General features: G+C 43.1%; 1 protein-coding gene across 1 annotated transcript; it reads right to left on the bottom strand.

Moving 5' to 3' along the window:
• Positions 1–17,840: 17,840 nt before the first annotated feature.
• LOC147462225 (4-coumarate--CoA ligase CCL1-like) lies at positions 17,841–18,209 on the bottom strand. The gene has a single exon (XM_086507350.1). It carries the CDS (start codon positions 18,207–18,209, stop codon positions 17,841–17,843), a length of 369 nt encoding a protein of 122 aa, XP_086363476.1.
• Between the last annotated feature and the right edge of the window lie 8,054 nt (positions 18,210–26,263).

The raw sequence follows: 26,263 nt of genomic DNA, 5'->3' as shown, positions 1-26,263 counted from the left end.
AAGGGGGACTTATGCTTTTCCTCTAGTGTTAGAGGACTAGTTTTTTTACTATTTTTTTTTCTTAAATGACGATAGTTTGTTAGCTTTGCTTTCTTGCATCTGATTCAAGGAACAAGTACGCATGCAGCACTGTCGACATGCAGCATAGAAAATTTTGAAGTTGGGATTCTATTAAAGAACTTTTTTAAAGGAAAAACCCAAACATTGGCTTAGACAAAGATTGTAGTAGTTAAGTTCTCATCATAGGTCAATTTAACTTTTGAAGACGTTTAATATCACAACTAATTACTAGCTCTCTCTCTCTCTCTCTCTCTCTCTCTCTCTCTCTCTCTCTCTCTCTCTCTCTCTATGAGGTTGTGAAAAACGGCACGTCCACACACACACACGTAGATGCAAAGTTACAATCTCTCTCTCTCTCTCTCTCTCTCTCTCTCTCTCTCTCTCTCTCTGAAATCAATTCTCTCTCTGTATTTTTCTCTCTCTCATTAAATCGATCTTCCGTAATCAAGGTAAAGATACAACCTTTAATATCACAACTAATTACCAGCTCTCTCTCTCTCTCTCTCTCTCTCTCTCTCTCTCTCTCTCTCTAGCACTGGCAAAGATACAGTCTCTCTCCCTCTCTAAAACAATGATGTCTCTTTCGCTTTTGCTCCTATTGTGGGTATGCCGCAATCAGTGCATTCCAAGAGACATCGTTGTTCCTGCTCCTATTGTGGGTATCCCGCTCAGTGCATTCCAAGACACATACACGCGTGCAATACCTCTCTCTCTCTCTCTCTCTCTCTCTCTCTCTCTCTCTCTCTCTCTCTCTCAGGGCGACGATATGATGGCTCTTTCGCTTTTGCTCTTGTTGTGGGTATGCCGCAATCAGTGCATTCCAAGAGACGCCGTTGTCCATGCTCCTGTTGTGGGTATCCCGCTCAGTGCATTCCAAGACACACACACGCGTGCGCAGTACCTCAATTGTCTTTCTCTCTCTGTCTCTCAGAGCTGTCGATTGCTGCAGCGCTCCTCTCTCTCTCTCTCTCTCTCTCTCTCTCTCTCTCTCTCTCTCTCTCTCTCTCTCTCTCCGAGGGCGACGATAACATCGATGGAGTTTCCATTGGAGAGTGAGGAGTACTCTAGCACTATATGAGAGACACCCAGACAAGACATTATATCGGGCATGTTGAGACCTAGGATGATGATGATGATTTTACTTCTTTTTTTTGGCACCAGACATTGTATTACATCCACAAAGATTGTGGTCTCATAGGTCATTTTTTTGGCAACCAAACATTGTATTGCAACGACAAAGATTGTGGTCTCATAGGTCATCTTGGGCTTTTAAAGACGTTTAATATTGCATTTCATTTTCAGGTTGACTTGACCTACATCGCAGAGTTTCCTGCCCGTTGCTCTCCCGCTCTCTCTCTCTTCCTCTGTCAATGTAAACAGCAGAGAGCTTCCTGCCCGCTGCTCTCCCTGCCTCTCCCTCTCTCCAAAACAGCCCAGCTGCTCTCCCTGTGTCTCCCTTACTCCAAAACAGCGCAGAGTTTCCTGCTCGCTGCTCTCCCTCTCTCTCTCTCTCTCTTCCTCTATCAATGTAAACAGCACAGAGTCTCCTGCCATCTGTCCGTTGATGATTCTCTCTCTCTCTCTCTCTCTCTCTCTCTCTCTCTCGTTCTTTGTGTGTGTGTTCCGCTTGCAATGAACCAAGACAAGGAGATAATAGCTGCTCTGTTTGCGGCAATAGCTGCTCTGTAAAAATACACAATTTCTATGCAGATGACAGACGAACACTATATGTTTTACTAAAGGAAAGGAGGGAAGATGATGATTACCTCTGCAAGTGCTCCCTGTCTGCGGCAATAGCTGCGCTCTCTCTCTCTCTCTCTCTCATTCTCACAAACACAATTTCTATTGAGATGACAGACTAGACAAAAGCGAAACCTATATGCTTCACTACGCTAATTCAAGCCCCTACTTTTATTGCATTCTTTTCCTTCCAGTGCTACCTAAACCACCCGCTTTTGCCGAACAAATAGCTTCACCGTTCCTTTTCCCACTTCTCTATCCAATGGAAAACAGCCAAGTACAGTGCCTCTCCTTGCAGCGTTTCCAAAATCCCTCTTAGATAATCAAGGTTAACAATTCGATTCACTGCAGAACTCTGACGAGCGATAGAAGAGATGGGATTTGTGTGTGTGTGTGTGTGACTTTCGATGTTCAAGATCGCTGCCTATGAGCCAGGCCTTAAAGTTGACTCCCTCCCTTAGATTTTGGTTAAATATATACGACTCCTAGTCTACATTTATCGAGCTTCAAATTACACTCAGCCTATAAAAGTTGGGCGTCAATCGATTTTTGAGTTGTGCAGTTCAAATGACGCTTAACATTGTGCGATACTATGTCACTACAATAGAACAAGTGACACCTCTACACATGCATGCATTCATAATAAACATTTGAAACATGAGAGAGCTCATATTCAAAATTGCATAGTATTTTGAAGTATCTAACCTTGAGATAATAAGAATACACAAGTTACAACACAATATATATATATATATATATATATATATATATATATATATATATATATATATATATATATATATGACACCCTACTCCTTATACTTGGGAGTCTAATGACAACTTGCCCCTAGTAAGAAAGTTTCACGATGAAGCCTTTGTGGACCATTGTAGCCTTCATTTGATGCCCAAAATGCCAATGACACCCAAAATGGCCTCCAAATTTAAGACCTGCTACGAGCTGAGTGCTCACTGCTCAAGCAAGTACCCAAAGCTGGTTTCAATGCTCAACGCAGCTCGTTTTCACATGCTGTCCCAATTTGCCTTGGATTTGCCAACAACATCGATTATGGTCAAGCTGCTCTACTTCCTCTGCTTGCTCTCAAAGCCTTGCTTCGGCTTCCCTTGCTTGATTGCTTCAAGCTTTCAACACTCTCTCTGTCTGCACGTTTTTTTCACCTGCTCCTCGGCACTACCAGACACCAAAATTTTGCTGCTCCTGCTCGCTTCCCTGATGCAAGCCAATTTCAAGCCTTCAAGCCTTCTAATTTTTCGATCTGCTGCAATTCAATGCCTTCCAGAGATAGGACGCTTTTAATTGCAGAGCTGTTTCAAAAAACTCCCAAAATTCTCTTGCTCAGCTTTTGTTGCCGACCTGCTAGCAGCTCGAGCTTCCAAGCTCCCTTGATTTCCTCCTTGACTTGGGAGGGTTGCACGCCTCAGGTTGCCACGATTCGAGGCGAGTTGCTGGGCTCTGATACCACTTGATGGATGCAGGATGTAGAGTGCAAGAGAGGCAAGGAGAGAATACACAAGAGTGCAAGAGAGGCAAGGAGAGAATACACAAGATGTCGTGGAGCATTAGAAAGTGCTAACTCTCTTCTCCTTATTCTCAATATAACCAAAGAATAAGAGTATGGGTGGGGGCCGGACCATAACCGACCACGGCGCCAATGGCCTATAACCCAACATTGTGTGTCAACACAAGACAACTTTGCATATCTTTTCACAAAGGCATTGTGTCGCTGTACGTATGTGGTAGTGATGTGTGTGAACACACTTAGGACCGCCGAGGCATTTTTTCCCTCTGTAGGAGGTTTTTTCCCTTGTGCATTGTATATACGCCCATCACTCTAGGGCTAACTTATCTTTCATTGTGCACTAAGCAATAAATACTCTCTGTTGTGTGCCTTGAGCTTCTTCATCTTCTCCAAGCTGTGTGTTTCCCTGCAACCCTATTTCCAACATTCTTTAGCACGAGATGATCCTTTACCCATTGTTTTCCTTCACAGATATGCTTTGCACTAGATTTTGTGATTGACATCCAGGACAACACATAACTCTAACTCTCTCTCTCTCTCTCTCTCTCTCTCTCTCTCTCTCTCTCTCTCTCTCTCTCTCTCTCTCTCTCTCCTTACCCTCAAGGACAAGGAGGAGCATCCGAAGCTATTATGCCAATCACGCTTCCTCAAGGGAACAAATATCTGGATTGCTGCGGAATTGAAAACAAATCAACTCAAACTCAAAGCAAGCGAGCTCAAGAAGATCATGCAAATAAGGCAAATGGGTAGTCTATTGAGATGGATGAGCTATCATCCAAGATTTTTTAACTTCTAAGAAGATCGTGTCGCAATCGGTTGAAGATACCCCTTAGGTTTCTTTCTCTCACACGTTACCCCTCCTTATTCCCGTTTTATGTTAGTCCCCCAAAAGCTAGAATTTCCAGTCTATACCTCACCCAACTGAGTTGTATCAATCATATGATGAGCCACTTTTTTATTTGGTCCCATAAGTCATATCTAACCTCCAAGGGCAATAATCGATCAATCAATCAATCTCTCTCTCTCTCTCTCTCTCTCTCTCTCTCTATATATATATATATATATATATATATATATATATATATATATATATATATATATGTATGTATATATATGTATATACATAAATATGTATATATATATACACACACACACACACACACACCAGAAATAAAGAAAGTTTGACTCCGTCTGATTTAGAGTAAGATGGGTCCCCGATCTAGAGACTAAATGGCACATATTACTAGATTGATTGGCAACTACAAACAACTACTACAGTAGGTTAAGGAGTAGGGTTTAAGCAGAATGATGAAGGTGCAACCCTTTGCTCGATTCAATTACCCCCTTTAGTAGCCCTATGGGATAGAAGTTGCTTCTTCCCAATGCTAATCAAGTCCCAAGTTGAGTATTAGTTGTTGCCTATCAATTTGTTTTACTCATTCGCTCGTGTTCCACAACAAAAGCGTTTGTGATAGCAATCGCAACCAACTGCATGCGCAAGTAACCAAATGCACTCCAAAATCTATGGGAAAATATACGGCAAAGAGCGGTGCCTTGGTTGTTAGGAAATAAGACGTAGCTAAATAGATAATTGAGTAGATTACTTAATGGAGAGAGACAGATTTATATACACGAGATTATAGAGTAGAGAGAGAGAGAGAGAGTACACACGATATACGTGGTTCACCCAATGTGGGCTACGTCTACGGGAAAGCAGCCACTCAATGGCTTTAGTACTTCAAAACAAGAAGTAGTTTACAAAGGGATTATACCCTTAATGGAGATCCCGCTTTGCTTCACTCTCACCACCTCACATTCACCTTGTTTCATCAACTTCACACTATGAAATGTGTGTAGAAATGGCCTCCTTTTATAGGCCAAAAGGGCTGCCCTCTCTTATGAGAGATAGCCATGTGTAGCCGCCCTTGTGCGAATAAGTCCAAATCGGACCCTTCAATCCGCCCATGTGTGGCCACCCTTGAGAAGACAAGTCCGCTTTTGAATTCGGCCACCGGCCACCGGCCATTGACTTCCGACCACCGGCCATCGGCCATTGACTACCAGCCACCGGCCAACCGACCGGTTGTTTTTCGACCACTTTCCGGCCGTCGTCCGGCCATAATATTCCGGCGGAAAAGAATATTCCGGCGGGGAAAAAAGTCGCGAGGGCCTCCGCCCTCGAGGCCTTTAAAGTTGCCCCTGATTCTTGTCCGTGAAAATTTTGGTTTCCGGTGAGTGATTTTCCTTCACGCACGATGGCTTCTCTTCATAATGGGGGCCTTACAAATGTGCGCTTTTACCACAGAAAATTACAAGGGTAAATCAAGCTCCATACTTAACAATCTCCCACTTGGAGACTGATCTCCAAACCAAACCTGTGACTGCTTTCCATTCTGGCTTCTTATCCTTGAATGCCGATTGAAGATGAGCAAAAGCTCAACTTCTCCTTGTTGACCACCTTTGTAAACATGTCCCTCTTCCAAAAGAGTGCGTATGAAGTGATATCTCACCTCAATGTGCTTTGTCCTTGAATGAAAGGCTGAGTTCTTCGCAAGATGGATAGCGCTTTGGCTATCACTGTACAAGACACAATTGTCTTGTTTGAATCCAAGCTCTTCTAAGAATCTGTGAAGCCACAGACTTTCTTTGCTTGCCTCCGTCATTGCTACATACTCTGCTTCTGTGGTAGAAAGTGAAACCACTTTCTGCAGCTTTGAAGCCCAGCTTACTGCTATGCCTCCAACTGTGAACACATAGCCAGTAGTGCTCCACTACAAGAGGCTCTTCATATTAGCGACGCTCACACAGCGACGCTCAAAAAAACAATCCCGGCGTCGCTATGAGCGTCGCAAATTTGTTTGTAAATTTGCGACGCTCATAGTGACGCTGGCTGGGGTAAAAAAATAACCGAGCGCGCCCAAAAACTCAGATCTCAGATCTGAGTTTTTCGGCGCCCTCAATCAAGGAGCAGGTAACGCTCTCCCTCACTCTCTCTCTCTCTCTCTCTCTCTCTCTCTCTTTTTCTTCTCCACACACACACACACACACACACGAGGAGAGGAAGGAGAGCCAGGTATGCTCCTTCCCTCTCCTCATTCTCATGTTCCCTTCCCCTCTTTCTCTCTCCCTCTCTCTCTCTCTCACACACACACATACACACACACATGGTGTTTTTGAGAGAGAGAGAGAGTACAAACAAAAACAAAAACGCACACAGACATACATAAACAAAGAATGCACACACACATTGAGAGAGAAAAAGAGAGAGAGAGCATGCATAAACAAAAAACGCACGCATTGAGAGAGGAAAAGAGAGAGAGAACATGCATAAACAAAAAACGCACACATTGAGAGAGAAAAAGAGAGAGAAAACGTGCATACGATCCAAAAAAACGCACACACATTGAGAGAGAAAGAGAGAGAAACTAATTTAACGTCGTAGAAAACTAATTAAAATTAAAAGACCTAAAGATCTAGCCGACGAGGAGTTGAACTCAAGACCTATTATTCAAGAGGGAAATGGCATAATCAATCTATCATACTTGGCATGGGTGATAGAAAGGTTATACCATTTATCTCTTTCTATTGGCACACACATCCACACACGCGCACACACACAAGAAGAAGAGAGTTATAACGTCGTAGGAAACTATCTTAAAAGACATTAAAGATTAGGTTATATGTAGACTTACATTAAATTAGATTTAGGTTTATTTTTAACTAGATTTACGTTTATTTAAGCTAGATTTAGATTTAGGTCTCCATAGACTGCGATGCCTGCATGAAGCGGGTGAAGAAAGCCCTCAATGGAATATAGGGTATTGCTGCCTTCACTCATGGTAGGCTCCATCGATCCAAAAGTACTGGTGAAATGTCTTCAGAAGATAGGGAAGAAGGTGGATCTTCAGGGCGGCAAGAGTCACTACATCCCCGACACAATGACCATCTAGACAACCTCTAGTCATTAATCTTACGTTAAATTAGATTTAGCTTTTTCTTTAGTTAGATTTACGTTTATTTAGATTTACGCTTATTTACGTTAGATCGAGCTAGTCCACACAAGAATTACTTACGGTTTAGGGTTTAGAGTTAGACGAACAGTGAAAAGATCTACTGTGAAAAGATGTTAAGATGAAGTGAAGTGCTACAGCTAGAGAAGAGGCAAAGGGGTTTTGTCCACTACATGCAGTATCATGTAGACGTGGGTGTGTAGATTTCTTGTACCCACAAATATAGGTATTGACCAATAAAGACGAGATTATAACCCGGTGGTTCTGATCTCCGTGCACCTCTAGACCGAGGTGTGTGGGGATTGGACATGACTAGAGAATGTGAGGTAAAGAGAGAGAGAGAGAGAGAGAGAGATAAGACGAAGAATGCCAATAGAATATTAAATTTGTTGTCCAGGTTATAAGTTTTTTATCCTCATTATGAGTAGCGACGAGGATGTGGGACCGTCCAACCGAAACACCTATCTCTCAATGAGGGTCTTATGTCCTTGTAATCAATGCAAGCATGCTGTGCGACGGACAAGACGTGTTTCTTTGCAGCACGTTCGCGAATTTGGCGAGTTTGATCCATCTATTATAGATCGAGTTGTTGCCAATTATAACTCGTCGGACTCTGACGCTGGCCAACAAGCAGCAATCTTGCAACCCAATAGACGTGTTCGCAGGCGCTTTGGTCAAGCAGCATATGTGAGGCCACAAGATGTAGCCTCTGATAGCTCGGGGGATGATCATGCAGAGCACATTCCCAACGAGGCAATGTTTGAGCCCGAGATTGATGAAATGATCGAGACGATCATGGATTCAGAAAGGCTTATCTATGATGATATGAAAAGTGAAGCCGATACGCCATTGTATAATGGAGCATGTATGTCTAGATTGAAAGCACTCCTGGTTCTTCTCAACATGCAGGCAAAGTTTGGATGGAGTGACACTAGCGTCACAGCGCTTTTCAGGTGATCTATTACAATTAGTTTACTTTAATAGAACTCTAAATGTATAATGATCTGATAGATTTTTACACGACTGTATCATATTTTTATGTTGTGTAGATTGCTGAAAGAGCACATACTACCAGCTGACAATGTGATGCCAGATTCCCAAGATGAAGCAAGAAAGATTTTGCAAAACTTGGGGATGGATTACAATTCTATCCACGCTTGTTCTAATGACTGCATTCTTTTCAGAGGGGAATACATAGACATGGAGAAGTGTCCGAAATGTGATTCCGAAAGATATCGAGTAGATCTCCACAGGACAAAAATTCCACAAAAGGTTTTGCGACATTTCCCTCTGCTTCCTCGCATCAAGCATTTCTTCGAATGTAAGTCCATGGCGGCCCTAGCATCATGATCATGGCATGAGGAGAATAAATCTTTGGATGGTGTGCTACGAATTCCTACAGATTGCGTAGCGTGGAAACATATAGATGGAACATGGTCAGATTTTGCCAGAGAAGCTCGAAATTTGGGCTTAGGCCTGGCTATGGATGGCGTAAATCCATTTGGTCAAAGATCAACATCTTACAGTGTATGGCCCGTTGTCATCGTCAACTACAACATTCCCTCGTGGTTGACTACGAAGAAGGGGCACCTATGGCTAAGCTTGATTGCGCCAGGGCGATATAAAGTGGGGAATATGGATGTGTATCTTCGTCCACTATTGGAAGAGCTACAACAATTGTGGATTGGCATAGAGGTGGTGGATATGAGCCGACACACAGGACGACGGAATGCTTTGATCAGAGGCATTCTAATGTGGACCATGCATGACTATCCCGGGCTAACAGAATGCTCAGGTGATCTATTGACACTCCTCACTCAGACACTGTAAATCTTGTTTTTTCCCATAGTTGATCTATTATCATGTGTATACATGCAGGGCTTCAAACAAGCGGATACAGAGCATGTGTCACATGTGGACCTAGACTGAATGCACGTAGGGCACCCTCACTGAAGAAGCAAATCTACGAAGGTCATCAAGCGTATCTTCCAGAGAATCATGTGTTACGCGACGGCTTTTTGGGAAGAGAGCCACCAAGGATGTCTGCACAAGCATGGTTAGAGAAGAAGGAGATGTGCGATGACGGATTGCCTCCAGGGATGAAGAGACTATCTCTACGGTACGAGTTACCATACTGGCCCCGACTCATGATCAATCACTTGCTCGATCCAATGCACATATTCAAGAATGTGGGTAATCTACTATGGGACCATTTGACCGGCAAGAAAGATACTTTGGGAGCCAGAGTTGACCTTAGAAATGTGGATCGTATGGAGCAATATTGGCCGCAAACAGCGTCTGATGGATCGATAAAACTCCCTAAAGCACCATGGATTTTCACAGGAGCCCAAGAACGCAAAGTAAAAGAGACCATTCGATCTTTGCGGACCCCCACTGGCGTAATGCACTCGCTCCGAACGTGTTTTACTAAAGAAGGAAAGCTTACCGGTTTGAAGTCACACGATTGGCATAAAATGTGTCAGGTACGTTCATAGTGGACTTTAATATCATTGCATAAAATGTGGACTTTAATATCATTGCTGCACATACTTTACAAATATTGTATTTGAACAATTTTGCTCCGTGTTGTAAAAGCTCTGGCTCTCTAAGTACCTTCCATGGTGTATAACGCTCTTTTCTACTCGCGCTCACATCTTTTGATTGAAAATTCTGAGTTTTCGACTTGCCTCTTCTATCACTCGATTCATTGCATCATTGTATTTATATGCGTCATTACGTCATTGTATTTAATGGTCTTTGCGTCATTGTCTACTCTATTCATTCAATATTAAGTTTAAATATTCGTGTGTTTAATGCAGGTATGGATGATGAGGAGTTTCTTTCTTCTTTGTCACCGCAGCAGAGACAGTGGTACGTGGAGCGTCATCGCTCTGGCGCATCATCGCGCGTTCCTACTCCATCCGCATCTCCCTCTCTTTCGGAGCATTCTTCGCGCTCCGAAGCTTCGGCGTCGACGAGACGATCTTCACACTCGTCTAGACACCGGCGCTCTAGTGGTGGCGGTGGTGGTGGCGGTTGTTGTGGGGATTCCGCCACCGATGCCTCCACACCGCCTCGTGTTCGATGAGGCTCTTTACCCTCCCCTTCTTTGCCCGCCCCCACACCAGCCACAGCATCGCCATCTACGCCAGTTTTTGCACGGCTGACTGTTCCTAGAAGCTACACACCTCTACCTACTCCGCCAGGAGCCACCCCACTCGACACTCCTCGCTTCGGGGCCCAGACGCCGGTGGAGACACCTGACGTCCGTACCCCCATCGACACGCCGCTAGAGACCCCTGTCGGGACACCCAGGTTCACGCGTCACCGGCCAGAGGGCTTGCCTTACTCCGTCGACATCAGCGGCAGCATCATCATGGATGATGACGGCAAGAAGGTGATCTCGCGCATGCGTGGTCTTTGCTCTCAGCTGTTTAGACACTACATACTAAACAAATGGAGTGAAGTACCAAGTGATTTAAGAAACAGAGTCATCAGCATACTTCATGATGAGTTTCCCGTTCCAACACGGGATCAGCGCTTCAATGAAGACCTGATGAAGATTCGAATGAGCAAATACTGCAAACACAAGCGTTCCGAAGTGCAAAAAGCAATTAAGAATGGGTGGAACAGGCCAGATTGGCTGGCCAAAGAAGATTGGAAGAATGCGAAGAAAGCAGCGCGCGAGAATCCCGACAAGTGGAAGCAACAAAAGGATGCAGCCAGAGCACGAGTAGAGGCAGGGAGCTCGCACCACTTGGGGAGCGGTGGATGGGCATCATTTGAGGCCGATTTTGTAAGTGTTTTCACATTGCTCTTTATGCATGTTCGATAGTTTAGGGTTTATGAGTTTTTTAGTTCTAACATAATGAAATCTTTGTATGTTTTGACAGTGGTCGATGACAGGACGTGATCCCACACCGTACGAGCGCGAGTACGCAGGCAAGAAGGGCTTAAACGCCCTGATGGACATTCTCAGTTCTCGCGGAGGCATGGTTAGTATTAGGGTTTACTCTTTTTTATTTTTTGTATTGTTTTATAAATGTCATTATATATTTATACTTACTGAAAGCTGTCTTATTGTCTTTTTTTGCAGAATCCGACAGATACGCCGCTTGGACGTGATGAGACGTCTGACTAGACGACGTCAGTTTAGCCGTAGCTAGATAGCATTAGTTTAGGGTTTCTCATAGCTTATGTATCATGAGACGGATTTTATACGTCTTTTTGAACCATGTATATTATTACATTTGTCACCGCAGTTCCTTTTGCCAATCAATTCTTTATGCCTATGATGTTGTACAATTGTCATTATTACATTTGCCAATCAATTCATTTTGCCTATGATGTGTACAATTGTCAATTTTGCAAACAATGCGTCTTGTGGGTGACTATTTTGGGTCTATTATCTACCTTTGCACTTTTTTTAAAAAGTGAATCAAGTACAATATGGTTGATGGGTGAATGCCCTGCCACCAAAAAAAAAATCTCTCGGGCGTCGCTATTTATGGCTCTGTAGCGTCGCTATGAGCGTCGCTATAGTCTTCTGTGTAAACGTCGCTATAGACGTCGCTATATGCGTCGCTATAGGCGTCGCTATATGTGTCGCTATATGCGTCGCTATATAGCGACGCGTATAGCGACGCATATAGCGACGCTCTCGTAGCGACGCTCGTAGCAACGGTTTTAGCGACGCCGGGGGTTATAAAAACCCAATGTATTTTCGTCGCTAAGAGCGTCACAAGAGCACACAACCTCTTGTAGTGCTCCTTCGAGTATCTTTGTCACCTGCCATATCTGCATCAACATACCCTTCTAGAAAAATATCAGTTCCTCCAAAATACAAAGCATTTGTTGTTGTCCCTTTTAGATACCTAAGTATCCACTTCACAGCTTGCCAATGCTCTTTACCTGGGTTGTCCATGAACCTACTCACAACTCCCACTGCATGTGCAATATCTGGCTTTGTCCAGACCATAGCATACATTAGAGAACCTACCGCTGCAGCATATGGAACTTTAGACATATAGGCTATCTCCTCTTGTGTCTTTGGACACATATCCTTCATTAGTTTAAAATGACCAGCCAAAGGTGTAGAAATTGGTTTTGCATTTTGCATTGCAAACCTTTCTAGTACCTTCTTGATGTAATCTTCTTGAGATAGCTTTATTGTCTTCTTCGTCCTGTCCCTTGATATTTTCATACCAAGTATCCTCTTTGCAGCACCTAAATCTTTCATTGAAAAAGATTTGGACAGCTCCTCTTTTAGGTCTTTGATGTCCTGCATGTTAGCACTTACAATCAACATGTCATCAACATACAACATTAGAATGATGAATTTCCCATCTCCCAAATTCTCCGTGTGGACGCAATGATCCGAGTTGCATCTTGTGAATCCATGATCCAACATCCATCGATCAAACTTCAAGTACCATTGTCTTGATGCTTGCTTTAAACCATACAAGCTCTTCTTTAATCTGCAAACCATTTTCTCCTTACCTTTTACTTCATACCCCTTTGGTTGAAGCATGTAGATTTCCTCCTCTAAGTCACCGTGAGGGAATGTCGTATTTACATCCATTTGCTCGAGATTTAGTTCATGAGCAGCCACAAGGCTTAAGACAAGCCTAATTGAGTTCATTTTTACAACAGGAGAAAATATTTCATTGAAGTCAATACCTTTCTTTTGAGAAAAACCTTTTACAACAAGCCTAAACTTGTACCTTTTCTTCCCACCTTCTTCTTCCTTTAGCTTGTACACCCATTTGTTTTGAAGTGCCTGCTTACCTTTAGGCAACTCAACCAACTCCCATGTTTGGTTGCGATGTAGTGAGTCCATCTCCACTTGCATGCTCTTCGTCCATTCTTCTTTGGATTCATGTTGCATAGCTTCTTCATATGATTCCGGCTCTCCAGAATCTGAGATCAAGAGATGGTTGAAGGAAGAAACAAACCTTTCTGGAGGTCTACTTGCTCTTGTAGATCTTCGGGGAATAGGTTGAGGCTCCTCATTTGGTTGACGTTGTTGCACATTGTCACCGTTTGCAGTCCTTGAGTCTTCACCGTCCTCAAGCTCCATGTACTCATCAGCTATTTCTTTTGTTTGTTTTCTTTCCAAGTAATCTTTGTACATATTTTGTTCGTTAAAAATTACATCCCTACTCCTTAAGATTTTACCATCTTCAGGATTCCATAGGCGATACCCAAAGTCTCCTTCTCCATAGCCAATGAAGAAACACTTTTTGGACTTTGCATCTAACTTTGATCTTAGGCTTATATCTATGTGCATGAAAGCCTCACACCCAAACACTTTGAGAAATGCATAATTCACCAGTTTACCTGTCCATGCCTCTTCTGGAACTCCCCCATCCAATGTCATTGAGGGTGACCGATTGATTAAGTACACAGACGTACTTATAGCTTCCGCCCAAAGCTCAAGCGGTAGGCCTGTATGTAGCCGCATGCTTTGTGCTCGTTCCATGATTGTCCTGTTCATCCTTTCCGAAATCCCATTTTGTTGAGGTGTCCTTGGGGTTGTCCTTTGCCTCCGAATGCCATTTCTAGCACAAAAGCTTTCAAAAGCTTGGCTGCAATATTCGCCTCCATTGTCGGATCTGAGGCATTTAACCTTGGTACCTGTTTCATTCTCCACAAAGGCTTTCCACCTTTGAAATATGGAAAATACATTGGATTTATTCTTCATGACATAAACCCATGTTTTTCTAGTCGCATTGTCTATGAATGTTACATAGTACAATGAGCCACCAAGTGATGGTGTACTTGCAGGACCCCAAACATCAGAATGAACCAACTCAAGTTTTTTATTTTTTCTTTCATTTCCTGATTTTTGAAATTTTACCCTCTTTTGTTTACCATAAACACAATCTTCACAGAACTCTAAGTCCACTTCTTTCAAACCTGTTAGAAGCTTCTTTGTTTGAAGGATTTGCATTCCTTTGGCACTCATATGCCCAAGTCGGTAGTGCCACACCGCACTGTCAACTTTTGTAGTTGCTGCACAAGCTGAAGGTTGCGTGCTAACAGTACACAAGTAAAGTGTACCGACTTTTTCACCCTTGGAAACCACCAAAGATCCCTTTGAGATCTTCCACCGTTTGTTTCCGAATGCAATGTTGTGACCTTCATCGTCCAATTGTCCTGTAGAGATCAAATTTTTGCGAAGAGAAGGAACATGCCTAACATCTTTAAGCTTCCATTCATTTCCGTTAGCAGTTTTGACAGAAACAGTACCTTTGCCGACAATCTCATAAGCTTCATCATCTCCCAAGTATACATACCCAAAATTACCTTTGGTGTAGTCTTGGAAATGTTGCTTGTGTGGTGTCGTATGGAATGAAGCCCCGGAATCTACTATCCAGGAATTAGACACATTGTCTAATGAGAGAATTAGAGCATCTTGCTCTACTTTACCTGCCACATTGGCCTCCGATGTTGGCTTGTTGTCTTGAGACTCTGTCTCCTTCTTCTTCTTGGACCAACAATCCTTCTTGACGTGGCCCTTCTTGCCGCAGTTCCAACATTCAAGAGCTGACTTTGTGCGTGACTTGCTCCGCCTTGAGTGATCACGACCCTTTTGGTTTTTGAACCTCTCCTTAAGCCTTCCTCTTGTTTTCACTGATAGTGCAGCACTTGATGATTCTCCTGTGCTTCTACTTCGCATTTCCTCGCTTAGGAGAACACCCACAACATCATCAAACTTAAGAGTATTCGTGCCAAAGATAGAATTACTTACAGCCATCACAAGGCTTTCCCAACTATCCGATAGAGATGATAGTATAAGGAGAGCTCGTACTTCGTCATCGAAATTGATTTTCACTGATCGAAGTTTACTTATGTTTGTGTTAAAGTCATTTAGGTGTTCTGCAACTGAACCATTCTCTGCCATCTTTAGATTGAACAAGCGCTTCATAAGAAATACCTTATTGGATGCCGATGGTTTCTCGTAGAAGTCGTCAAGTGACTTCATCAAGTCCTCTGTGGTCTTCATCTCCGAAACATTGAAGGCCACCGTTGACGCCAAGCTTAACCGGATTGTTCCCAGTGCCTTTCGATCAAGGACAATCCATGCTTCATCTGCCATTGTTGCGGGCTTCTTCGCAAGACCGTCTAGTGGCAAATAGAGGTCCTTCTGGTAGAGATAGTCTTCAATCTGCATCTTTCAATGTTGGTAGTTTTTGCCGTTGAACTTCTCAATCTTGAGCTTCCCTTCCTCCACCATAACTCCCACTCAATTCAAGGAATCCTTTCCTTGAGATAATTTAGCTACGAGCAAACCTTGCTCCGATACCAGTTGTTAGGAAATAAGACGTAGCTAAGTAGATAATTGAGTAGATTACTTAATGGAGAGAGACAGATTTATATACACGAGATTATAGAGTAGAGAGAGAGAGAGAGTACACACGATATACGTGGTTCACCCAATGTGTGCTACGTCCACGGGAAAGCAGCCACTCAATGGCTTTAGTACTTCAAAACAAGAAGTAGTTTACAAAGGGATTATACCCTTAATGGAGATCCCGCCTTGCTTCACTCTCACCACCTCACACTCACATTGTTGCATCAACTTCACACTATGAAATGTGTGTAGAAATGGCCCTTTTATAGGCCAAAAGGGTTGCCCTCTCTTATGAGAGACAGCCATGTGTAGCCACCCTTGTGCGAATAATTCCAAATCGGACCCTCCAATCCGCCCATGTGTGGCCGCCCTTGAGAAGACAAGTCCGCTTTTGAATTCGGCCACCGGCCACCAGCCATTGACTTTCGACCACCGGCCATCGGCCATTGACTTCCGACCACCGGCCATCGGCCATTGACTACAAGCCACCGGCCAACCGACCGGTTGTTTTCCGACCACTTTCCGACCGCCGTCCGGCGAAAAAGAATATTCCAGCGGAAAAAAAGTCTCGGGGGCCACCGCCCCCAAGGCCTTTAAAGTTGCCCCTGATTCTTGTCCGTGAAAATTTTGGTTTCCGGTGAGTGATTTTCCTTCACGCACGATGGCTTCTCCTCATAATGGGGGCCTTACAAATGTGCGCTTTTACCACAGAAAACTACAAGGGTAAATCAGGCTCCATACTTAACATTGGTCTCACTCCTCAAATAGTTGTAGAGAAAGTTGTGAAATTGGACCATTTTACAGACAACTATAGAGGTAACTAATTATCATGTATGCAATTCTTTTTTAACAATTCCCGAATGCACTTTGTACTTGTTCACTTTAGTGCGAGATTCTTGATGTCAATTTGTGTATGTCTTGTTATGTTCTATAGCAGCACCCACCAAGCAAGACTAGTTTTTTGAAGTGAAAGGCTAGGTCGTTTAATGTTTTTCATGTGTGTCATGGAAAATAACTAGTCTTGCTTGGTGGGTGTTGCTATAGAATATCAATAGAGCATACCATGACATACCAAATTGATATCATCGTCTATGAGAAAAGAAGTGTGTATCTATTTTATATATAGATATGATGATCGAGATTGAGCATGTACTAGTGAGGAAAACATGTCGTTAAACTAAACTTAAGGAAGCATTGACAAACTCAAAAAATACAAAAAACATCAACTATAAAAATTAAACTACAATACCTACTTGATAATCGTGTACGGGTGTCGTCTAAGTGTCCAAACTGGAGGACAATACATAAAACCAATGCAAATAGGTAAACATCTTGTCTTGCAATGAAGCATCACAGATTGAAAATGCTAAGTATACAGCGCATGTCATGCAAGAGTGCCATACAAAAGTATGGTGGAGAGTTGGGATTGGGGTCTCTCCATAATAATAAGAAACGAAAGTTGTGCCCTTCCTTGTAGCATTTATGTGTTGCGCCAAGCAAATGTATAGGCATAGGTAAAGTGTCCAAACCGGAGGACAATACATAAAACCAATGCAAATAGTTAAACATCTTGTCTTGCAATGAAGCACCACAGATTGAAAATGCTAAGTATACAGTGCACGTCATGCAAGAGTGCCATACAAAAGTATGGTGGAGAGTTGGGATTGGGGTCTCTCCATAAATAATAAGAAACGGAAGTTGTGCCTTTCCTTGTAGCATTTATGTGTTGTGCCAAGCAAATGTATAGGCATAGGTAATTGGATGGAGACAACTGACCTTGCAATGTTGTCGAGTTGGAGTTGTGCTTGTGCAGTCAAAATGTCCACTATTGTGAATATATGTTCTTTTTGTGACACACAAAAGAGGAGTTAATACAAATACAAAAGATCCAAGATTTAGATTAAACTTAAAGAGAAGCACAAATTAACTTTATGTTATACGTCATAGACGATGTAGGGTTTACTATAGTGATGAGTTCTCAGTTCATAACTTCTGCCATCACAATCATTATAGTAGAATGGCTCAATTAGCAAGTCGTGAATACTGAGGTGGGGGATGCCTCATTTAGTTGTTTAGACTCTACACCGTACTGTTTAAATGTAGCAATAGGCTAATATTAAACGCAACGTGAGTTTTTTATGTGAGGCACCTGGCCGTCGATTTGGGTCTAGGATAATGGTCTAGATCATGCCAAGCAGCCAAATCGAGAGCACAATGGGCAGCACCAGGCAGTGCCACTGACACCCTCTCCCTCTCCAACACCGCCCCTATCTCAAACTGACCCATTATGGCTGTTGCCGCCCCTACCTGCAAGCTTGCCAGCATGATCAACAACAAATATATGTGAAACGTGGGTAGCACACATAGCACTACATCCTCCTCCCCAAACCACATATTGGGATTATTGCCATCCACTTGTTGCACGATGCTCATCACCAATCGTCGGTGCATCAACATCACCAACCGTCGGAGCATCAACATCACCCCCTTCAGCAACCCCGTCATCCGCGACTAGTATGGCAGATCCACGACATGATGAGGGTTTATCTCCACCTTTGGACACCCCCCTCATTTGCCTCCATCAATTCTAATATGTGTATAACATGGTCACCATATGCCACATGCTCCCTTTGGAGATGTGTGGTACTAGAATTCAAGTGTCAATGGATGTGGGCTGCTCAAACACCATCACTTTGAGATGAGATCGATTGCTCACAATGTTGGCTAGCTTATGTATGTAAGCCATTTGTGTTACGATCAGCCTTGCCCACGAGATCATTATGCTTGGTTGCCCTGGAGTCCTCCCGGCACTTGAGAGCAAAGGGAGATACATCATGTTCGTATGCACAGTGAAAACATGTTTTGAGCTACATGGTTTCTCCATGGATATGCTCTCCCACTTTAGTATTTTCTAGATGCACCCCCTTTCTCTCACAAAAAATGGAGGGAGGTCACTATACTTATATGACAAGATTTGTTTCAATTGTCCCATGGATCACAATGCACCATTAGAAAGATTCAAACATCATCACATCATTTGGAGATTGAGATTCGCCAGTATTGAGAGAATTTCAGTTGAGACTAGGTTATGCCACTTATGTCAGAGAGACCACAACCATAGCTTCACTATATATGCCACTGTATAGCATACTATGAGATACGTGGCCGCTTTCATCGCCTATTAAGAGAGGGTTTTGGGCCTCTATCTAGAGTTATGAGATCCTAGGTTCAGGGATGTCTTGGCCTCTACCTATTGGAGATTCAGTAATATGGAGCAGAGTTGCTGAGAGAGAGAGAGAGAGAGAGAGAGAGAGAGAGAGAGAGAGAGAGAGAGAGAGAGAGAGAGAGGTTCACACATCGAGAGACACACCCAAATATAGATCACAATGTTCTTCCATCCAAAGATGAGTAGAGACAAGACCAGCCGAGAAGAGGGATACATGGCACATCACTATATGTCTCCCTTAGTGGAAGGAATGAGATTTAGAAGAATCTGATGTAGAAACGAATATAATGGAGATAAAAGGAATTTCACTTGGTCGTGCAGGGGTTTGTCTGAAAGCTTTTGATACATTGTAAGGGGGTACCCGATTTTGATACTTTGTAAGGGGGTACCCATTTTGATATCTAGTAGGACTAAGACGATCGTGGTTATTAACTAACTGTATGTGTCAATAATCATCTAAGCATAGATCACTTGCACAATGGCTCTCAAACGCAGTTTCGACCGCAAATCTGTTGATGTGTTCTCTTGCTGGCAACAACCTTCTTACCAATTCAAGAACTCTCTCTCTCTCTCTCTCTCTCTCTCTCTCTCTCTCTCTCTCTCTCTCTCTCTCTCTCTATATATATATATATATATATATATATATATATATATGCATGTATCGATGTGTGTGTGTGTGTGTTTTTGTGGCATAGAGGTAGCAGCACAGACACTTACTTGAGTAGTAGGTGGGCGCACACAATGAGTTGAGGAAGATATTGATCATGAGTTGCGAGAAATAATCGTAGTGCATGCAACAATGACATTGCAAGTCATGGCTTATCAACGATCTGATGAGCATGCTGCAGGCAGTATTGCATTGAGCACAATATGGTCAGGTATTTATATGCCAAGGAGCTTGGACCTGAAGAAGTAGTTTGAAACTGCAACACCACAGCCTTCGAGCTGCCTCCATCACCTCAACATTCAATTTCTTTGACTTCACCAACTGGCCCCTCATGCTGTGTGTGTGTGTGTGTGTGTGTGTGTGTGTGTGTGTGTGTATAAACCCTAGTCTCTCTTCCACCGTTTACCTTAGTCTCGTGCAAGGCAAGGGGGCAACCCTGTGGGGGGCGTTAAGGAACAAGTACGTCCCCACCCTACCCAGCTCATACACACGTGCCCGACTCTCGATGAGGACCAACAAGTGTTTGGTGACAACAACATTTTGTTGTCATGGGCTTTACATAGCAAGCTTGTCGCTCTAGCTGATTTAGTGTTGCTGCTTGTTGATATGGTTTGTTGTTTAATGTTGATGCTCGCTACTCTCACAACAGTTTTGTGTAATTGGCACTTTTCTATGGTGCTAAGGTTCAAAGGTTCATAGTTGCTAAGGTTCATGGTTTCACAGAAGATCAGGGGTTCATACTTTATTTCCAACAGAAGAGTTGATCGAATGTAGATCTCTCCAAGCTAAGGATGACTACCTTGAAGACCCTTGCAAGAGCATGGCCTAGCTTTGCCATGATGCTAGCAGATCCGAGCAAGCTTGATCGCATTGCCTAGCTTCAAGCAGCTCTCAATCAAGTTATGGAAGAAAATCGTGAACTCAAAACTCGCATCAGCAAGTTAGAGGCATGCTTTCATCCCATGATTGATCTCACCTTGGACAAGGTAAAGGAAGTTGAAGCTAAGGTTACCCAAGCTAACTCGACAACCTTTGCTAACGTGAAGACTTGTGTGACAATGAAGCTTTGCGAATGCGAACTCCAGGAAGAGAATGCCCTCAAGGTCTGCATTGGTGGGCTCCCCTCACCGTGGTGCACTGTTGAGGACACCCTTGAAGAATCAATTACAAAGTTTGACGATACTCTTCAACAAAAGTTAACATCAAGCCGGATAATATCTCTTGGATTGATGACACACACTGACATGTGCCATCCGAATATTGTATTCTTATTTTCAAGGACAAAGAGGAGCGGATGAAGCTGCGACGCCAATCCCGCCTCCTCAAGGGAAAAAAGTTTTGGATGACTGTGGACTTGACCCTGAATCAACTCAACAATGAAAAGAGCAAGCTTAAGAGGATGTACTAAGCTCGCAGACAAGGAAAATGGGAAGTCTATCGAGGCGGTCCATGAGTTTCAAACTCCCAAAGAGGCTCACCCATCACCAACCCCTCCTTAGGTTTTGTTCTTTCTTTCTTTTTTTTTCCTCTCGATGAACCCTCAGTCCTTAACTGATATGTATCATGTGTCTTCTCTTTGAAGCAGCCATTGTAATGTTTTGCAGTCCCATGTCATATTTGACCTCCATGGATGATAATCCAATCCAATCAATCTCTCTCTCTCTCTCTCTCTCTCTCTCTCTCTCTCTCTCTCTCTCTCTCTCTCTCTCTCTCTCTCTCTCTCTCTCTCTCTCTCTCTCTCTCTCTCTCTCTCTCTCTCTCTTACTTGAAGTTTGTTACAATTATTCTCCTTCCTAGTTTCTATCTCTGACAACAATGACAGTCTACTCTGAAGTTTCTGTCTCCTAATCAAGTCATAGTGCACGGAGGGGCTATATTCTGTGTGTATGGATTTAGAAAAAAAAAGTAATTCTGACATGTCGCAATTGTGCGCAAAGTTAATGTCGTTGATGTGCGCCATTAAAAGAAACAATAACTTTAAGTGTGTGTTTACCGTGTGATTCAGGTCAAATCCAATAGGTGGAAGAGAGAGAGAGAGAGAGAGAGAGAGAGAGAGAGAGAGAGAGAGAGAGAGAGAGAGAGAGGGAGAGAGAGAGAGAGGCAACAACCACATTCAATGTTTAGTAGTGTGGGAGGCAAGTTTGATCACGAGAGAGAGAGAGAGAGAGAGAGAGAGAGAGAGAGAGAGAGAGAGAGAGAGAGAGAGAGAGAGAGAGAGAGAGAGAGAGAGAGAGCAAGAAGGTAGCATTTTGAACAATGCAAAACACACCTCCAATAAAGTCTCTCAAATAGAGCTAGAAACAACCACTAATTTTTAACATTATTACCATAAATTTGACAAGTTCCTCTTTTAAAAATATTTTTCTCTCCACATGGCGAGCGCTTTCTAGGTTGGTAATGGGACACTTTTATGTCCTAGGACACTTTTATGTCCTGTTAAGTGACCATTTTCCTTGAATTATGTCAAGAGTTTCAAAATGGATTTAGAAAGTTGTCTCATGAGCTGAAAAAAACTCGACATTTTTTTGGAATATCAATTCCATCTTTAACCTTGTCCTTGCACAACATTTCACAACCTGAACTGTCTGAAAACACGGGTCCTGTTTTTGGCTTTTTTCAACTTTTGTCAACTATACCACTCTAGAATTCATGTTTGTGACGTCTATAATTCTAGAGAACTATCTTTAGTAGTCCTCAACATGTACTGATGCTTCTAGGGAGAAATAAATGTTAAAGTTGTAAGTTATGACCAAATTACAAAAAATCGTCAAATCTTGTTTTTTAGCCAATTTTAGCTCTTCTATGATTTTTTTGGTGGCTTTCATGATATCCAAATGAAGTTTTGATTTTCTATGTCGCATATTTTAACATAAAGCTAATATTCCTTGAGTTTTGGGGCACCTAATACCCTATTTTGCATAGTAGACAACGATGGTTGATTTTTTCAATTATAGAAGAAAACTAAACATTCTAGTATATCAAGTATAGCTTTTTCAATATTGTTAGTTTCTTGTGACAACTACATGCATTTTGTAGGTAGTAACCATATCTAGTCATAAGGATCAAATTTGGCTAGATATTGAATACTTTCTATGGGATTCTACAACTCATAATGTTGAACCCAGTTTTTTCATGTTTGCTGTATTTAGCGCTTCATCTTTGTCCCCAAGATTCCCCTTGGTAAGAGATTGTTGGACGGATACGCCACGCCGCGACGGACGTCAGCACAGTGAGAACTCACCTAACATGTAATGTCAGCTAAGGACGCAGCTCGACCCGCAGGCGCGTGGAAGCAAGCATAAGGTGTCAACCTACACTCGACCGACTCCTAACTAATTCCTACAAAGGTCTCTACCAATTGTCTAAGTCACAGCCTTCAAGAGTGCAAAAGAGGAAACTTCCTATAACGCTTCCTAGAGCCGAACACCCATCAAACAATCTCGAAACACCATAGAACTTGAAGGAGACCCTACTAATACCAATAGGTCACTCTCCCTAAGGTCTATGAACCAAAATCCCGACCCAAAACACCTGGTGCAGAAACACGTAGGATGTCTGGCCGAAATCTGCAGGTCTTCGTTTTCGAAATCTAAAGTGCCTAATGTGTAGTTCTACTCAATGTGAACGCGTGGATATGCTGCAATGCAAAATCGGACAATGTATGCTCACCCAAACAACCGATGAAGCTCGTAGAAGGAGCTCACAAAGCCGGACCGTACGCACGCAATGTTGGTATTGGCGCGTAGCTCTAGCCGGGGGCAACACGTTGCACTTCTCCGCATTCGATTCCGACCTCCGGAGCACAGGTAGCGTCAAGATGAAGCTCACACACTCTCTCTCGTACACAGTACGCTCACTCACAGACTTCAAACTTGTTTAAAATAACAAAAGGTTTTTTCATTAAGGTCAAAAAGTGGTATATATACCTTACAACTTCTCAAACCCTAAAGTTCCAAAATCAACCATCTACTCAATCTAACTATCAAAACTAGGATACAATCTGGAAACTTCTGTAAGTCCCAATAATTACAAGGTAAAAAATCAGGTTTTCCTCAATGAATGAATAATTACAAAAAATAATAGTCCTCCGAGTAGTTAGATGTCGTGGGGTGTGTCCAGCTTCTAACATCCCCCCCCTCCTTGTTCATGTCGTCCCCGACATGGCCTTGATCAGCTGCTTCATCTTATCGTTTCCCGCATCTTTAACAATGATTTGTACCTAGCATGTAGGTTCAGCATTGTTGGGCCAAAGATATCTGTATTCATGGTGAAGAACCCCATATAGAATGCTTCTTCAAAAGCCTGGAGGTGATAGGATGGTAGAAACATGATTCTTTGATACAGCGCATGTATCACCTCCTTGGAAGGCTGACTTGACAGATCATAAGCACATCTGTATGTATCCTGGAAGAAGAATATGTTGTCGGTCACCTGGCTTGGCTTTAATGTCTCGAACACTGCTAAGATGGTTCTGCAGATTTTTCTCATCATAATGCATGTAAGGTCAGGTGAGCCAATGAACAACTTTATGGCGCCCATTAGGGTTTTCACCATGTATTGGACACTTATTCTCTCACCTGCCTTCACGCCTGGCAGCTTTGGGTAATTCAGCCAAGTGGGTTGGCTTCTTTGCAAAATTTCCTGTGCCTTCGTCCTAACCCTTGGTAGGGGACATAAGCTGAAATTGTCTCTGATATCTTTAGATGCCTCTACCAGGTGGATTAGGTATTGTGGGTACTTCGTAAGCCAAGCCTTCCTCCACTTTGGCTGAGAATCCACTATAAACTTAACTCTTTCTAGCTTCGAGGTGTTTGCACTGTAGAGAGGTACCGTTGGCTCTTCTCTGATCCGCTTGTTTATTGTAGCTGCCTCATATTTCAACAATGGATATGGGAGAGAGGGTTGAAGCCACTCGCGCCTGAGATTGCTGGCGTCGATCTTCTGAGTTGTCATAGATTTGAAGACCCTCTGCTCCCATTCCAAGGCTTCCTTCGTGCTTTCTCTTAGCTCTTCCTCTATTGCCTTACGCAATTTTTCCTCTTCTTCTTGTGTTAGATCTTGTGGCTCTTGAGAGGATCCTGCTATGCTTTCGTCTTGCATGGGTGTGTCCACAGGATCTGCCACATTGTCGAGGTCAATGCCCTCATTGGCAGCTGGCCCTGAGCTTTCTGCCTCTCATCCTTGCTGGCCTTTCAATTCCTCAATTTGCCTGAGGAGTGTTTGCTTTTCCGCTTCAGCTTCTCCGCCCATATTCACGAGGAGGTCATTAAGTTCAGCGTTTACTCTTTCCGCCTCCTCGAGCTTTTTCTTTATGCTTTCCACTTCTTCTTGCAGGGCTTTTTGGCCCTCCTCTATTCTTGTTTGCATTACGATAGAACCTTCAGCCATCATTAACCTCTACTTTTTCTCGAGAGTCAGCTCCTTCTGAAGTTCTTGCATTTGCTCTTCATATAGTTGACTCTCGGAAATGATTTGAGTCGAGCTCATAGCTCTGACTCTAGCAGGTGATGCTCGCAGCCTCTGGATGGTTTGATCTTTGACTTTTAATTGGTCCTTGAGCCCAAGGACTTCATCCAGGCTTGCTTCTTGTTCTATCTCTGCTTTTTCCTTGGCATTTCTCATGGCCTCTACTTCTTTTGTTTCTTCTGCTAGCTGTAGTGTCAGATTATCTCTTTCTCTTTCGGCATCTCGCAATGACTTGCTGAGCTGCAAACACTCTTCTTCAACTGCTTGTATTCTTTTTGTTGCTGTCTCATTTGCTTCTTCCATTGCTTGGCAGTTTTGTAGAGCCGTTGCCAAGCTGGCCTGGAGGTCAGCTTCTCTCTCTTTTTGCCCTTGGCTTTGTTCCTGCAGAGAATCCCTTTCCATTTTGGTCTTTTCTTCGAGAGTTATCATCTCTTTCTCTGAAGCCATAGATTGTGCCCTCAATCCGGCTAGCTTTGTCATTACCACGTCCCAATCATTGGAGGTCGGGTGCAGGTCTACTGTGTCGGTAGCAATTTCTTTTAGTTCCACTAGCCGAATGCCTTGCATCTGTTCTTTATGCCCTTTCCTCGCCAAGTCGAATGCGACTATGGTGGCTTCTTCCATTGTATAGCCTACAGCTAGCAGGTTCAAGAATGCGTAGTAGGCCTCATCTAATCCTTTTTGCTCAGACTCAGGCTTGGCCTCTTCTTTTGGCTCAGGTTCCTACCTTTGCTCTTGCTTCTCAGCTTCCTTATCTTCTGGTGGAGGGCTGCTAGGAGGTGGTGAGGGCTGTGGGTTGGGTTTAGGGCTAGCTAGAAAAGCTGCAGCTTTGCTCTTTAAGTCCTTGTCTGCTTTTGTTTTTCTTTATATTTCTTGGCTTTCTTGTTCATCTAGCAGTTTCTGCCTTATCTGTTCTACTTCCTCCTCTGTGAAAGGTACATGGGGAATGTTTTCCGCTGCAGCATCAAGAATCTCGAAATTCTTGATATAATCTTCAAAGCGGTCCCTTTGCACTCTTCTGGATGATCCGGACATAGACTCGAGAGATGGCTTCCAGAGTTCGTTTAAATCACCCTTGAGGGATCTTTCTTCTCGAAAACTCTCCATCAGCCTCTCGAGTCTTGCCGCTTTCTGAGACTTGGTTTCTTTGGCCGTCACTTGAGCAAACTCCTTCTTTCCTTTCTTCTTCTCGGGTTGCTC

This window comes from Adiantum capillus-veneris, chromosome 3 (assembly GCF_014529385.1).
Source record: "Adiantum capillus-veneris isolate H3 chromosome 3, ASM1452938v2, whole genome shotgun sequence".
In the NCBI taxonomy this organism is placed as follows: domain Eukaryota; kingdom Viridiplantae; phylum Streptophyta; class Polypodiopsida; order Polypodiales; family Pteridaceae; genus Adiantum; species Adiantum capillus-veneris.
The sequence above is the reverse complement of the archived record's forward strand: the minus strand, read 5'-3'. Positions and strand labels throughout refer to the sequence as shown.

Bases quoted from the DNA above. Each gene is read 5' to 3' on its own strand.
- LOC147462225 (XM_086507350.1), bottom strand. From the start codon at position 18,209: ATGACGGGGTTGCTGAAGGGGGTGATGTTGATGCTCCGACGGTTGGTG.